Genomic DNA, 15,508 nt, shown 5'->3' on the forward strand with positions numbered 1-15,508 from the left:
CATCCCTAATACATATGTATAATTGTGTGTATAGGGAAGGAACGTGAAATATGTAAAAATTTCTTTTGTTTCTTCAAAGGAAGAAATACATCGCTACCTAAAGGTGAAAAGGTGCCAAGTCAACTTTTTTTCAAAATTTAGTTTTAGATGCAGAATGACAGATAACGCGAACCTGCATCGATGCGGGTAATTAATATTTTTTTTATGAGAAGCTGTTTTCCATGGCACTGCCTGGGTAACGCAGCAAATTTTCTGGCGCCGATACCTTGAAGCCAGCGCCATAACCGGTATCAACGCATTAAATCAGCGCAATTGCGCCATGCAGACTTTTGGCTATATATACCAGGTTTTATGAAGTTTTTGAAAGGAAATATTAAGAAAAGATTTTCAACTTGCAGTCCGGTAAAGTAATACACAAAATACATAATTTCTTTACATTGCCAAAGCAATGGATAATTTGAAAAACATAACCACCGCATCGTGGTTGTGAAAATATCGGCATGCCGTGAAAAAATCTTAAGAAAACCACTCACAGCTGGGAAAAGGAGGTAGCTGAGTATAACATCACACTAGGGGTATTCTCGAAGTCTTGCACGATGCACGGATTGCACGAAATGCAAAAATACTATTCCAAATTTCGAAGAGTACGAGAACACCCCATTGCAAAGTGGTAGCATGCATGGGGAGCAAGCAGCGAAATTATGTATCAAATACAATAACAAGAGACAGCAAAAAAAAATTAAGTGAGCGAGATGAGAGGAATGAGAGAAATATGTAGCAATTCCAACAACAAAACAACTAGCACAGGGTCGCTATTATCTTGCTATGCTATTTTGCAAAATATATACATGGGTTTCGACGTTGCATATTTTGCAGCGATAGGAAATGTTGTTTCCCATGAATTTTCTTGTTGTGTGTTTGCAATTTATGCAATCCGTGCAATCCGTGCTACGTGCAATGGCTTTGCAAGATTTGGAGAATACCCCTATTGAGTTTTTAAAAATGCAATGCAAATCGGATATTATTCAAGCGAGTGTGCTAAGCTCCCAGACGTTTGTGCGAGTAGTAGAAGATGGTGTTTTAGAAACGACGAATGTGCTAAAAATGTTGACTTCCTTGCTGCCCAACTCAGGTAAGTTAATGTTCTTGTATTGTTCTTCTTTTGTCAAAAGTGTATAACATTTCTTGTGCATATAACTCCGGCTCCGGTATCCACAGAATTTTCGCACTTAACTCCTTTCGAGTAGGCGGCCTTCGGCCGCGGTTTGGGATTATAATCCATACTAAGTAAAATTCTCCTTTCTGTGTTGCCGGAGAAGAAGGGCAGACACCGCTTCTTTTGTCAAGGGTATATAAAATGTCCAGTGCAAGCGAAAAAACGCCAGTGAAAATTGTGATTTTGGGCAATTTTTCTAAGAAACCTGAAATATATATAGAATTTTTCTTGAATTTCTTTTTTTGTATGATGCAATTAAAATGTTTCATTATTGGCATGACAATAATTGGCAGGACATAATCTATGTCCATATTCAGTAATTCGAAAGCTTTATTAGTATAATCCGGTTCAAGGCCGATCTTCCTTTATGTAAGCTATAATCCACAGACGTTGCCCAATTCAAAGACTATTTGGACTGGCTTGCTATCATTAAGCAAAGCAAATCTCGCGGAGTAATTTTAACTCTTCCACAACATCCTTGCTCACAAGCATACTACTAATTGAAGCTATAGACCACTGCCTTACGTTTTATATCCAAATTTTGNTTTTTTGTATGATGCAATTAAAATGTTTCATTATTGGCATGACAAAAACCAATAATCTATGTCCATATTCAGTAATTCGAAAGCTTTATTAGTATAATCCGGTTCAACCTTAGGGCCAGTTTAATTTTGGATTAAGTAAACTGAGTTTAAATTGAACAGCTGGCTGACATTTGATTGGCTGATCTTAGTTAAAACCAGCCAGATCGGCCGTTTAAAGTTAGTTTAAACCACGGCCGTGCACTGAAAAACTGGGCCTTAGTAGATCAGAAATCAGTTTGCTTTAGATTTTCGATCCCGCCACTTACACTAACTTATGCACTTGTATGTATATACTTATTTATTATTAAAATATTTAGTCCGATAAAGTACACCACGATCACCGAAGGAATTGTCAGCATACCATTACTTGGAAGCGCAATCTTTCAAAATCAATTTGGTTTGAAAACGCAACATCCCATTATACCGTTATTACAAAATCAATCGGTAAACATAAATGACGTGGCCCACAAAATTGTCGGTATTTTCAATCATCATGATCAGCAGTAGGTTACCTGTAATATTCCTTAATAATATTTTTCATTCAAATTCCTCATTTCTTACAGAAGAAAGGAGCACAGACGTTGCCCAATTCAAAGACTATTTGGACTGGCTTGCTATCATTAAGCAAAGCAAATCTCGCGGAGTAATTTTAACTCTTCCACAACATCCTTGTTCACAAGCATACTACTAATTGAAGCTATAGAACACTGCCTTACGTTTTATATTCAAAATTTCTTGGCGTTTCAATACAACAAAATAATAATAAAATAATAAAAAATGTCATCTAATAAGAAGAGTGACGTGTGGTTGCACTTCTCGGAGGAGAAGGATAAGAAGGTTAAGTGTAAGTTGTGTGGTCAGCAGTTGTCGGTGTCAAATAAATCGACTTGCGGCCTTATTCGTCACATGAACAGACGACACCAGTTCCAGAGAATCTCTAGACAGGCGCAACCTGTAGAAGAAGTACTTCTTGACATCGAAGGCAGTGAGCTCAACAACAACATCAGTGAAGTCAACAACAACATCAGTGAAGTCAACAACAACACCAGTGCAGTCAACAACCATAACCCCCATCAGCTCAACAATAGCACAGTAACACCGCAGGTCCCTGCTCAGATCCGACCACGGGCATTAAACGCATCGCAGCCACAAGTAACAAACTTTTTATATAAACCTCTTCCAATAAAGAAGCAGCGCGAAATCGATCAACAGGTATTAAAAATGATAGTCCGTGAATATCATCCTTTCAGTGTAGTAGAAGACATAGAATTTAAGAAGTTGGTGTTTCTCTTGAATTCCAATTACAAGCTTCCAAGCCGAAAAACCATTTCTTCCTCATTGATTCCTGCCACATACAACGAAACAGTAGAAATTGTTAAAAAGCGGTTAGAGAGAGCTTATGCCATATGCTTAACTATGGACGGGTGGACTTCTCGTGCTCAAGACAGCTTTTTCAGCGTTACCGCTCATTATGTTGTAGAAAAAGAAAAAAGAACATTTCTTGCGTCGGACTTACTAGCTTTTGGTGCTTATGCGGAAAGGCACACTGGCGAAAACATTACAAAAAAAATGATTGAAATTTTTAATGAGTGGGGAATTTATAACAAAATTACTGTTGTGGTAACTGACAATGCTGCGAATATGAAAGCAGCGGTGCGCGGGGGAGGCTGGCGCCATTGGGGTTGCTTTGCACATTCCTTAAATCTAGTTGCACAAGCAGGATTAAAGGAAATAGAACCTGTTTTATGTAAAGTTAAATCAAGGTTTTTTTCAAAGAGTAGTCATGCTCATTCAAAACTTAAAGCTACGTTAGAATCAATGCACCAACCAGTTTTAAAGCTCGTCAACGATGTACCTGCATNAATGCACCAACCAGTTTTAAAGCTCATCAACGATGTACCTACACGGTGGAATTCCACTTATGAGATGCTAAAACGATTTTTAGTTCTTAAGGATGCAGTTATTACCACTTTAGCTTTGGTAAAATCGTCTATGCCGGTCAGAGACGAAGAATTACGTACAATTAATCTCTTAACTAGCGAGGATTGGTTAGTAGCAGAGCAATCTATGAAAATTATGGAAATGTTTGAAATTATTACTACTTTAATAAGTGTCGAAAAGCACATTAGTGCATCATCCTTAATATTGTATATAAACAATTGNACCACTTTAGCTTTGGTAAAATCGTCTATGCCGGTCAGAGACGAAGAATTACGTACAATTAATCTCTTAACTAGCGAGGATTGGTTAGTAGCAGAGCAATCTATGAAAATTATGGAAATGTTTGAAATTATTACTACTTTAATAAGTGTCGAAAAGCACATTAGTGCATCATCCTTAATATTGTATATAAAACAATTAACCAAGCATTTGAAATCATTTAATATTGCGGAACTAACTCCCTCTGTAGAAAAGCTATTAACTAGACTATTAAGTGAACTGAATGAAAGGTTTAAAGATATTGAACTAAATTAATTTATTGCGCAAGCAACAATTTTGGATCCAAGATTCAAAAAATTTGGTTTCATAAACGAAACGGCTTATAATTCGAATATTCAAAAATTATACTCGAGAGTAGCTAACACAGTTGTTCAAAACTGCGAAAATTTTGTTAGGGATGAAAATCCCAATCAATGCAATTCGGTTGTAGGCGGGATAAATAGCGATCGATTAGAATTAATATGGAAGGATTTTGACGCTGAAGTTCCGAAGCACACAAGGCCAGGAAATCAGATAGCATCTGCAATTGTAGAAGTAGATAAATACTTGTCAGAGCCTGTCTTACAGCGGAAAGATTCTTCCGGAAAGCCTAATGATCCACTGGTGTGGTGGCATAAAAGAAAACATATTTATCCCCGATTGTACCAGCTTGTCAAAAAACGACTGTGTATTTCCGCAACATCTGTTCCTTGTGAACGTATATTTTCACACGCTGGGCAACTTGTTAGCGAAAAACGCGAGAGCCTGAAATCAAGTAAAGTATCTCAAATTGTTTTTTTAAACTATAACTTAGGTAACAATGATTTTTAAACAACTTCCTGATCTTTTATCAAACTGAAAATTTTAATTCATGATCTCTGATGTATATGTATACGCGAAATTAATTGAAAATACACTAAAAAGCATATAAATTCAAAATGAATTTAATTCATGATCTCTGATGTATATGTATAAGCGAAATTAATTGAAAATACACTAAAAAGCATATAAATTCAAAATGAATTTAATTCATTATCTCTGATGTATATGTATAAGCGAAATTAATTGGAAAATACGCTAAAAAGCATATAATGCAAAATGAATTTAATTCATGATCTCTGATGTATATGTATAAGCGAAATTAATTGAAAATATACTAAAAACTAAATAAATTCTGTGCTTGAAAAAATAAAACCTTCGTTGCATTTATCTGGGTTTTAGAAGAGCAGGAGTTTTGAAAGGCCAGGGCTGAAACCAACGATTTTTATTTGCTTTATTCATTTATTATTCCTTTCATTTATATTTCCTTTGTAGATGTTTTCGAAACTATACAAAATTTGACTACTTTTTCCCTGCTTACATATGTGTTCTCAAAAGTTGCAAAATTTGTGTAAAAAGTTAAGCGATTTCAACGACATTATACTCGAAAGAAAGGTAATCGATTTACCTTTCTTTTCATGTATATTAAAAGTTAAAAATTAATTATTAGGGTTTACAAAAATTTAGGTTTCTTACAACTATGCAAAATTTTACGACTTTTTCCCTGCTTACATATATGTGTTCTCAAAAGTTGCAAAACTTGTGTAAAAAAGTTAAGCGATTTCAACGACATTATAATCGAAAGAAAGGTAATCGATTTACCTTTCTTTTCATGTATATTAAAAGTTAAAAATTAATTATTAGGGTTTACAAAAATTTAGGTTTCTTACAACTATGCAAAATTTTACGACTTTTTCCCTGCTTACATATATGTGTTCTCAAAAGTTGCAAAATTTGTGTAAAAAAGTTAAGCGATTTCCACGACATTACAATCGAAAGAAAGGTAATCGATTTACCCTTCTTTTGATGTATATTAAAAGTTAAAAGTTAATTATTAGGGTTTACAAAAATTTAGTTTTCTTACATCCTTGCAAAATTTGATAAATTTTTTCTATGTATATGTATAGGTAGATATACATCCATACACAACTATTGACTATTAAACTAGATTTCACAATTTCCACGCCAGTAGGGAAATATTTAATCGTTGTTACGGCGGTATTTACGCGTATATCAAAGCTATTGTGTAATTGCCGATGAACTCGTAATCATCATCTTAATCCCAATGCTTAAGGGATAGATTACTGAGAGGTGTGGCATTGGGGAACTTNCTGAGAGGTGTGGCATTGGCGAACTCCAGATTCGCAAAGTGCCAGTCCAGTATTTGACGATCCTTAGAGTAGACGTAAACATCACTAGGGAAAGTATTAGGAACATTAGTTTGCAAAAGCGAAAATTTAAATTATTGCACATACCTAGGAGGGTTGCTTTCAATTTCCTTCAATTTAGCTTGCAGTGCCTTTTCTTCTTTGATAAGTTCATCATACTCCTTACAGGCTTTGGTCGTGTGGAACGTGTTTCAAACTCGAAACACCGAATTGCTAAGCTGTTGGGCAGCCGCTAACCCTGATGCCTCCAATTACTATAACTTTGCCCAACTTCTTTGTAGGTATGGGACGTAAACGTTTCAAAATGCCAAAGTTAATAAAACCATGTCGCTCCAGGAACGAATATACGCGCTATCGAATGGTGGCTCCATATCTTTTATAGCGTTTTCTACAATAAGCTGCTTTAGATTCTCGATTCACATTTGCAAAAGGGTAGTAATTGACATTTTCTTCTCCATTTTACACAACACACTTTTATATTTCTATTGCTTTACGAAGATTTATATCTTTTAGGCATATTGACAGCTGTTTTCAAATTGCCAACTCATTCTTCTTCCCCATCATCTTTGTTTACCTTTTTTAGATGCGCAAACGATTGCTAGATTGCTTCTATATGTCATTTGTGTCCAGTGTGCGTAAGCTCATCGTTATTGGCGTTACTGGCGCCAGTGCGCCACAAGATTGCAAATTAGTGTATCAGCACCAGTAGCGCCACCGTCGGTATCAATGCAATGACGCAACGCCGCGCTGCGTTACCCAGGCCTACATGGCAGAAATACACTCGGAAATTTGCCATTGCCTGCCGAGGGGCGACCGCTCTTAGAAAAAACCTTTTTTGGTTTGAGGTTTGATTGAATAGGGCTTGAATCCAGGCCCTGTTTCATTGTTTCGTTTGAGTTAATTCTTTTGGTGCGAATCCATAATCCGGGCCTAATCGGGTTGTCGCTGTAAACAATTTTTGAGGTTTAACATGAAAAAGGGCGATTGCATGCAATAGGCTTGAAATGATTCCGTTAGATTTAATTGACAAAGTATAATGTTTCATAACGCTGAACTACAAAAAGTTGACAGTGTATACTTTTACAAAACGCATCGGGAAAGTTACCGAAACGTATCAGCGCATTAATAGCAAAGTCGGTGTTTCATTTGCTTTTGTATTGGTACGTATTGGAAGTCAGCCTAATTCTAGACTCTATGATATAAAATCTGTGGATATAATGGTCACTTTTCTTTCATTAGGAAATTCAAACTATCTAACGCGCATTGAAATTCGATATCGTCTACTGAGATTTAAAATTTTTACTGACACTAATTCGAGATCGATTTTAAGTGATCGATTTCATCAATTTGTAAAAAACCTGGATCACTTTTCACATATTTCATATTTTTCCGAGTCTGTTACATGCGCCCCACGTTTTTCATTTTAAATCTCGTAAATATATCGATATGCGGGGTAAATGCGCAGCAAGAAACATGAAGAAATTTGCAGTGTAAGCTCATTGCGTTGGCGCATGGCATCCACTCGTGGAGCTGCAAAAAGCGTGGCATTATGCAAACGCGTACTTGTTGCACATGACAGCACAACAACATATTTGTGTGTTTGCAAGAAACGTATGTTTTCGTCTGGTCGTGTCTGTCTGTTAAAACGGCTGCTGACTGGCTGCCGCAGAGGCACTAAAGCAACTTGTTCATATACATTCATACGGATGGATGGTATGTATGTATGTATATACTTAAGTGCGGGCATTTGCGGTGCCACCCCAACTTGGCGTTTACTCCTGCACAATCGTAATACGAACGGCTCTAAGCTGTTCATAATGATGTGGCATAGAATGCAAGAACAACAATTGCGGCCAATGTAGAACAAAGAACGAAACAAGGAGGGACAGAAAAGAGAGTAAAGTCGAACGCGCCAAGTCCTATAATTAAACAATTATTGCAACTCCCACTTTTTGCTTGTGGGCATTGGTTAGGACAGTCCTTACGCTATGTGCGCTACTCCTCCTTTTCGGGATCAGAGAAGCGCGATCACAACAGAGACCAAAACTACGTCTACGACATCGATTAAGCGTTGCACCACAATGACGGGCACATCAGAATTTAACAAATCTGGCACAGACATGTGGTAACAGCCCCTGAACGACCTGCGTCTCCTTCACAGACTTATTTGACAAACCGACCTGACCCGACGCTACGCCTGAATCTCAAACCCAAATTGAACATTAGCACAAAATCACGGCCCCTCCCCCTGTTGCCATTAAATGAACCTTGATGTTTGGCTCTTCCATGCCACAGCCTCAGTCAGCACGCAAAAATATGCATACTTGTGGTTATGTGCACAAAAAGGTAACGAATATTCATTTATACATACATACGTATGTATGCTTACATATTTATGCATATAAGTAAATATATGTTTTTGTATATACATACATACATACGTTTTCGTACATGCTATACATATACAATATCTAAGAATTTACTGAAGAAGCTAAACAATTTAACTTCAAGGTGCATTAGGTGAGTGTTGTAAAACTGCTGTTGCAGATTGGGACCCCCGCAAACACAAGTGTGCTGTTATACAGTACTACTAAAATCACCCATTTGGAGGCCAAAATTTTCTTGGGCTCTTTTCTTTCCATATCCACCTTCTACCGTAATTATATAGGTACGTTATTACGGTTGTCTTAATGCAAATAGCAATTATGCGTCGCTTTCGAGGAATTCCCGAAGACACGTCATTTATGCAGCAACACGCGCTCTGGTCATCGTCATCGCCATCTCCATGCCACCATCCATCCATACATCGCGTGCCGTCGGCAGGTCTGAGCGCAAGCAAATGTGCAAAGTGAGCATCCGCGTCTACCATTAGTACATATATATGTGTATGTATATACATATATGCACGTTGCAAGAAGAGCTGTTGCATCAACATTAGCAGAAACAAAAAAAAACTAGTGGCTGCAGACGATCGGCGAAAAAAGTCGATCGGATGAAACTATTAATAAGTTGCAGTCCGCTTACGAATACGTACGAAATTACAAACATTCAAATATACTACGTGCATATGTATGTACATACATTAGACTGCATCACTTCCCATACAAAACAAAAATCGGTACTGTTTTTCCATTGGAATTATAAAATCTATTACATTTTAAGACGTCCACCAAAATATTTCAGAAAAATATTAAGATTTAAGCGAGCTGGACCGATTTGAAAATACCTCCAAAAATGGAGTTTTTTATGAATAAAAATAGGTTCTGAAAGATGTTTTTTGAAAACATCCCCTCAAATGACATGAAATAGTTTAAGCTTAAAAAATTTACATAAAATTATTTTTAAAAAATAAAAAAAAAAAATTTGAACGGAATCGTAATAATGAGATTTTTGATGCGTTCTTTAACTTTTTTCAAAGATTGGTATAAGAAAAACTTGAATAACTCAACCTAAACTCTTCCGATTTAGACTAGTGACGTATGATTAGAAAGGTATTTTCTCACCTTTTTTATTTCCTTGCTAATAAGCTCATTCAAAGGATGAAATAGGAAAGGTAGGATGAACGAACATCATTCAAAGTTGAATTAAAATGTGTTGGTATTTGAAAAAATAAAAAATAAATTGAGACACGTATGACTTTTTTGCACATAAATAAAAATAGTGGGAAAATACCTTTCTACTGAGATCCCATAAGTCTAACTCAGAATAGTTGTGGCCCAGTTATTTAAGTTTTTCGTAAATCAATCTTTGAAAAAAGTAAAAAAACAGAATCAAAAATCTCATTATTACGATTCCGTTGAAAAGATTTTTAAATATTTTTATGCAGATTTTTTAAACTTAATCTGTTTTGTCATCTGAGGGGACTTTTTTCAAAAAGTTATTTACGAAACTATTTGTATTCATAAAAAACTTCATTTTTGGAGGTATTTTCAATCGGTGCAGCTCGCTTAAATCTTAATATTTTTCCGAAATATTTTGGTGGATGTCTTAATATATAATAAATTTTGTCATCCCGGCGGAAAAACTGCAACTTTTTTTTGTGATGCAGTCTAATGTACATATATTTGTATGTATGTAGGTGCATATGTGTTTACATGGTGTATAAGCATATCATTATGTTAAAACCTTTTTACCGATCACTGAATACTGAATGTCAAAACAAAGAATAGCAAAAACAAAACTAAATAATTTAATAAAACACCACCTTAGATACAATCCCGTACGCAAGTGGTCTTGTTCTTTGAGTTCATTTGGGTTATTCGGCAATGCCTTGAACACATTTGATCTATACAAGCTCATCCATTTTGGTAGAAATCAATATGAATAATTGCGCGCCGTCAAAATAAATTATTAAAAATGAATTAGTAATATTGGACAAATTATCTGAAAAGCATAAATTATACATTACTTTCTTGCCCAGTAATGAATGGAGTAAAAGACGCACGAGCTGGAAGGTATGACCTTTGGATTCCGAGCCTCCTGAAAATAGAAAAGTCATTAAATTCCAATCATTTTCAATTTCTCAAGATTTCAGTAAGTTTAATGACTAAAAATTCACAAAATAGCTATGTACATGCGTACATACATATGTATGTACAAAAATCCCTGTCGGAAATTTCGTAGTCAACTACTAAAGTAGCTGGATTTTAGCCCAATCATTACAGCTAACTGTTAACTGGTTTCAAAGACATGCTGGGCTGAACCCAAAATCGCGTGTAAAAGAAAATGCTATTATATTTAGGCGATTCCCTTAAACTCGAAAACCTCGAAAAACAACTTTCAAAACTTGTATGAATGGTGCTTTTCGCATACCTCGAAAACTTTCAAGGCAAACTAGTCGCGAAAACACCTTCGAAAAGTAGTTCCTAAATTTCAGTGTTGCGTTTTGGTCTTTCAATTCATGCAATTTACATTTTTCACTTTTTCGTGGCATTTTGAATGTTTTGCTGTTATATTTGCTTCAGCTGACATCAAAAAAATATACAAAAAAGCTCTGACTGAACTGCCAAATTTCTGAATTTCGTCATTGTTTACAAGGCTGAAAAAGGTGCATTCCCAAAAACAGCCTCGAAATCTTTCGAGGTTTTTGAATTTTCTACTCTTCTCGCTTTAGGGAATACCCTAATGGTCATTACGTGTCATTATGATTCGTATATTGAAAGTGAATACAAGTGCTTTTGAATAAAATAAAGCGGTAGTATTAATATTGTGCAAGTTTGTGGTTATCAATATATATATATATATATATCCCTATTATATTTGTTAATCTCGCCTCTTAGTAATTAGCTGAAAAGGAACTAAATTTTTTACGACATCACTATGTAAAAGTAGTTAGTTAAAAGCAACATAAAGTATATAGTCGAGGCATAGTCCCCCTGGGTAAAAAATAGTGAACTTATTAGCCGAGTTCCCTGCAGGGATATATCGGGTGTATGTCTTCATGTTTGAATGCATGTATGTATATATGACGTAGTGTGTTTGTTTGCCGTTTTTGGGCATATACATAAATGTTTGGTTCAGTGGCAGTACCTGCGGCATCTTACATGCAATATAAACCATTCGAACAATCGAATGTTACATTTAAGCCTCGTGGTCGGTTCTTAATCTATACATATAATAAAATTGTAACAGGTCGATGTCTGTACATTATAGATATTAAAGAAAAATTAATGTGGGGGGTCTTTATTAGAGCACCAGAGGCCAAATCAACCATTTTTAGAATTTTTGTCTGTCTGTCTGTCTGTATGTTTGTTCGCGCATCACTCGAAAACGAATGCATGGATTTGAATGCAGTTTTCACCGATGTATTGCTAGAGGTCTAACTTAAAATATAGGAAGAAAAAAATTAGAGAGTTGCCACCTGTTTGAAAATTGGAGTTTAAGTAAATTGATAAGAAAAAATTAATATTGCAATATGGGCGTCAAAAGAAAGAGAATGAAGAAGGCTTACAGCCAAAAATATTTTTTTAGAGTTGCCACCTGTTTAAAAATTTACATTAAATTTAATTTATAAGATAAGTTGAATATTGCAATATGGGTATCAAACTGAAAGGGTTTAGGAAATTATATTGCCGAAAATATTTTTAGGGGGGGCTGCCACCTGTTTGAAAAATTGTATTGTATTAAATTGATAAAATAAATGAAATCTATATCTACATCTATAAATCTATACATATAATAAAATTGTAACAGGTCGATGTCTGTACATTATAGATATTAAAGAAAAATTAATGTGGGGGGGTCTTTATTAGAGCACCAGAAGCCAAATCAACCATTTTTAGATTTTTTGTCTGTCTGTCTGTTTGTCTGTCTGTATGTTTGTTCGCGCATCACTCGAAAACGAATGCATGGATTTGAATGCAGTTTTCACCGATGTATTGCTAGAGGTCTAACTTAAAATATAGGAAGAAAAAAAATAGAGAGTTGCCACCTGTTTGAAAATTGGAGTTTAAGTAAATTAATAAGAAAAAATTAATATTGCAATATGGGCGTCAAAAGAAAGAGGCTGAAGAAGAGTTACAGCCAAAAATATTTTTTTAGAGTTGCCACCTGTTTGAAGATGTACATTTAATTTAATTTTCAGGATAAATTGAATATTGCAATATGGGTATCAAACTGAAAACTGTTTGAAAAATTTTATTGTATTAAATTGATAAAATAAAAGAAATCTATATCTACATCTATATATATAATAAAATTGTTACAGATCGATGTCTGTACCTTATACATATTAAAGAAAAATTAATATGGTGGGTTTTTATTAAAGCTACAGAAGCCAAATAAAAAATTTTTTGAATTTTTGAATCACTGTTTCTGTATGTTTGTACGCNACATGCCAAGTACGCGTGCGTTGAATGTCGTGCCTAACCTTTATTTTCTTACTTATGATAAATAAAATAGGGTATATTGTTACCTAGAAAATATAAAAATATGTTTTTATTGTTCATCCTGACTTTTTCCTAGCATTAAACACATTTACACAAACTTTTGGGACACCTGCCTGTGTTTTCCCATACAAATCTCATGTAGGTCTGTGCAGACCTAGTTGTACCAGTTGGCGCCAAAATATCCCTGAACCTCCAAGGGTTAATGCTAAAAATATTTTTAGGGGATTTGCCAACTGATTGAAAAATTGTATTCATTGAAATTTTTAAAATAAATGAATTATTGCAATACGAATATTAAACTAGAGGATTAGGAAGCTTACTTTACAAAATGTTCTTGAAGCGGGTTTGAAAACTTTAATTGAGTTAAATTTATAATATAAACTAAGTGTTGCCATATGGGTATCGAACGAGAGTATTTGAGAATAATAAAATTGCAACAGGTCGATATCTGTACCTAATCTATACATATAATAAAATTGTAACAGGTCGATGTCTGTACATTATAGATGTTAAAGAAATTTTAATGTGGGGGGTCTTTATTAGAGCACCGCAAGCCAAATCAACCATTTTTAGAATTTTTGTCTGTCTGTCTGTCTGTCTGTATGTTTGTTCGCGCATCACTCAAAAACGAATGCATGGATTTGAATGCAGTTTTCACCGATGTATTTCCAGAGGTCTAACTTAAAATATAGGAGGAAAAAAATTAGATAGTTGCCACCTGTTTGAAAATTGGAGTTTGCAATATGGGCGTCAAAAGAAAGAGGCTGAAGAAGGCTTATAGCCAAAAATATCTTTTTAGAGTTGCCACCTGTTTGAAAATTTACATTTAATTTAATTTATAAGATAAATTGAATATTGTAATATGGGTATCAAACTGAAGGGGTTTAGGAAATTTTATTGCCGAAAATATTTTTAGGGAGGGCTGCCACCTGTTTGAAAAATTTTATTGTATTAAATTGATAAAATAAATGAAATCTATATCTACATCTATACATATAATAAAATTGTAACAGGTCGACGGCTGTACCTTATAGATATTAAAGAAAAATTAATATCATGGGTTTTTATTAAAGCCAAATAAACAATTTTTAGAATTTTTGAATCTCTTCCAGTCTGTATATTTGTACGCGCATCAGGTGAAAACATGGAATTGAATGCAGTTTTCACCGATGTATCGCTAGAGATCTAAGTTCCAATATAGAAGAAAATATTAGAGAGTTGCCACCTGTGTTTAAAATTTCAATTTAGGTCAACTGATACGGTAAAGTGAATACTGCAATATGGCTGTCAAAAGAAAGAAATTTACAAAGGCTTACTGTGTAGAATTTCAGGACGTTAGCGTAAGCCGTTCCGGAGATAAGCTATATGAGAAGTTCAGTTTGTATGGAAGGAAGGAGCCACGCCCCCTTTCCCAATGCATTTGCAATATATGCATCAGTGCTAAGTTTCAGTTCCCCAGCGTAATTGGTTTTAGAGATATATTGGTTTTTTACGTTTTAGTCTGTACAAGAATTTTAGGAATATCCCGAGCTACATACCGAGTAAATTTTTGGTCAGAATATATATTTTCATTATTTAGTAGTTTAGTGAAATACATTGTAAAGAGAACTGTATGAAATTGTAAAACGTGACGTCTCAGATTTCTTAATTTTTTGGCACCAACAACGAAAAGTTTTAATTTTTTTAGCGAAAAACCTTCCACACAGAAAAAAAAAAAATTAAGTTTTTGGTTATATCATGGCGAAATTTTGAGAACGGTCCGTTGCTAACTCTAAATATAACAACGATGCACTCGAAAAAGTTAATACGTTCAAATACCTAGGAATAATGATCGACGATAAGCTAAAACAAAAAAAAAAAATTATTCTATATTTTCAATTAGAGCTCTAGCAATATGTACATCGGTGAAAACTGCATTTAATTCCAAACATTAGCTTTTGCGTGATACGCTTACAAACATACAGACAAACATACCAAAATTTTATATTTGGCTTCTGTTGATCTAATAAACCCCCTATTAATTTTTCTTTAACATCTATTATGTACAGATATAGGACTGTTGCAATTTTATTATTCTCAAATACTCTCGTTTGATACCCATATGGCAACACTTAGTTTATATTATAAATTTAACTCAATTAAAGTTTTCAAACCCGCTTCAAGAATATTTTCAAAAGTAAGCTTCCTAATCCTCTTTAGTTTAATATTCGTATTGCAATATTTCATTTATTTTACAAATTTTAATGTATACAATTTTTCAGTCAGTTGGCAAATCCCCTACAAATATTTTCAGCATTAAAATTTCCTAGCCTCCTTAGTTTGATGCCAGTATTGCAATATTTAATTTATGCTATCAATTAAATTAAATTAAAGTATTCATATAGGTGGCAACCTTCCACAAAAATATTTTCAGCA

General features: G+C 34.6%; 1 protein-coding gene across 2 annotated transcripts; it reads left to right on the forward strand.

Annotated features, from left to right (window-relative positions):
- Positions 1-432: 432 nt before the first annotated feature.
- On the forward strand, positions 433-3,556 carry LOC108358254 (uncharacterized). 2 transcript variants are annotated; one of them, XM_017609474.1, is made up of 4 exons: positions 433-568; positions 988-1,142; positions 2,118-2,303; positions 2,364-3,556. In XM_017609474.1, exons 2-4 carry the CDS (start codon positions 1,003-1,005, stop codon positions 2,422-2,424), a joined length of 387 nt encoding a protein of 128 aa, XP_017464963.1. In that variant the 5' UTR covers positions 433-568; positions 988-1,002; the 3' UTR covers positions 2,425-3,556. The 2 variants fall into 2 exon arrangements, with proteins under 2 accessions (XP_017464963.1, XP_017464964.1); XM_017609475.1 differs by having other exon boundaries at positions 988-1,132.
- Positions 3,557-15,508: the final 11,952 nt, after the last annotated feature.

Source organism: Rhagoletis zephyria, unplaced genomic scaffold (assembly GCF_001687245.7).
Source record: "Rhagoletis zephyria isolate East Lansing unplaced genomic scaffold, Rhagoletis_zephyria_1.1 Rzeph_scaffold_00226, whole genome shotgun sequence".
NCBI classification, from domain to species: domain Eukaryota; kingdom Metazoa; phylum Arthropoda; class Insecta; order Diptera; family Tephritidae; genus Rhagoletis; species Rhagoletis zephyria.

Excerpts from the sequence above, each read along its gene's own strand:
- LOC108358254 (XM_017609474.1), top strand. The coding sequence starts at position 1,003 with ATGCAATGCAAATCGGATATTATTCAAGCGAGTGTGCTAAGCTCCCAG. Across the intron at positions 1,143-2,117 it reads CCCAACTCAGGTAAGTTAAT|TCCGATAAAGTACACCACGA; the intron begins GTTCTTGTATTG and ends TAAAATATTTAG. Across the intron at positions 2,304-2,363 it reads TTCAATCATCATGATCAGCA|AAGAAAGGAGCACAGACGTT; the intron begins GTAGGTTACCTG and ends CATTTCTTACAG.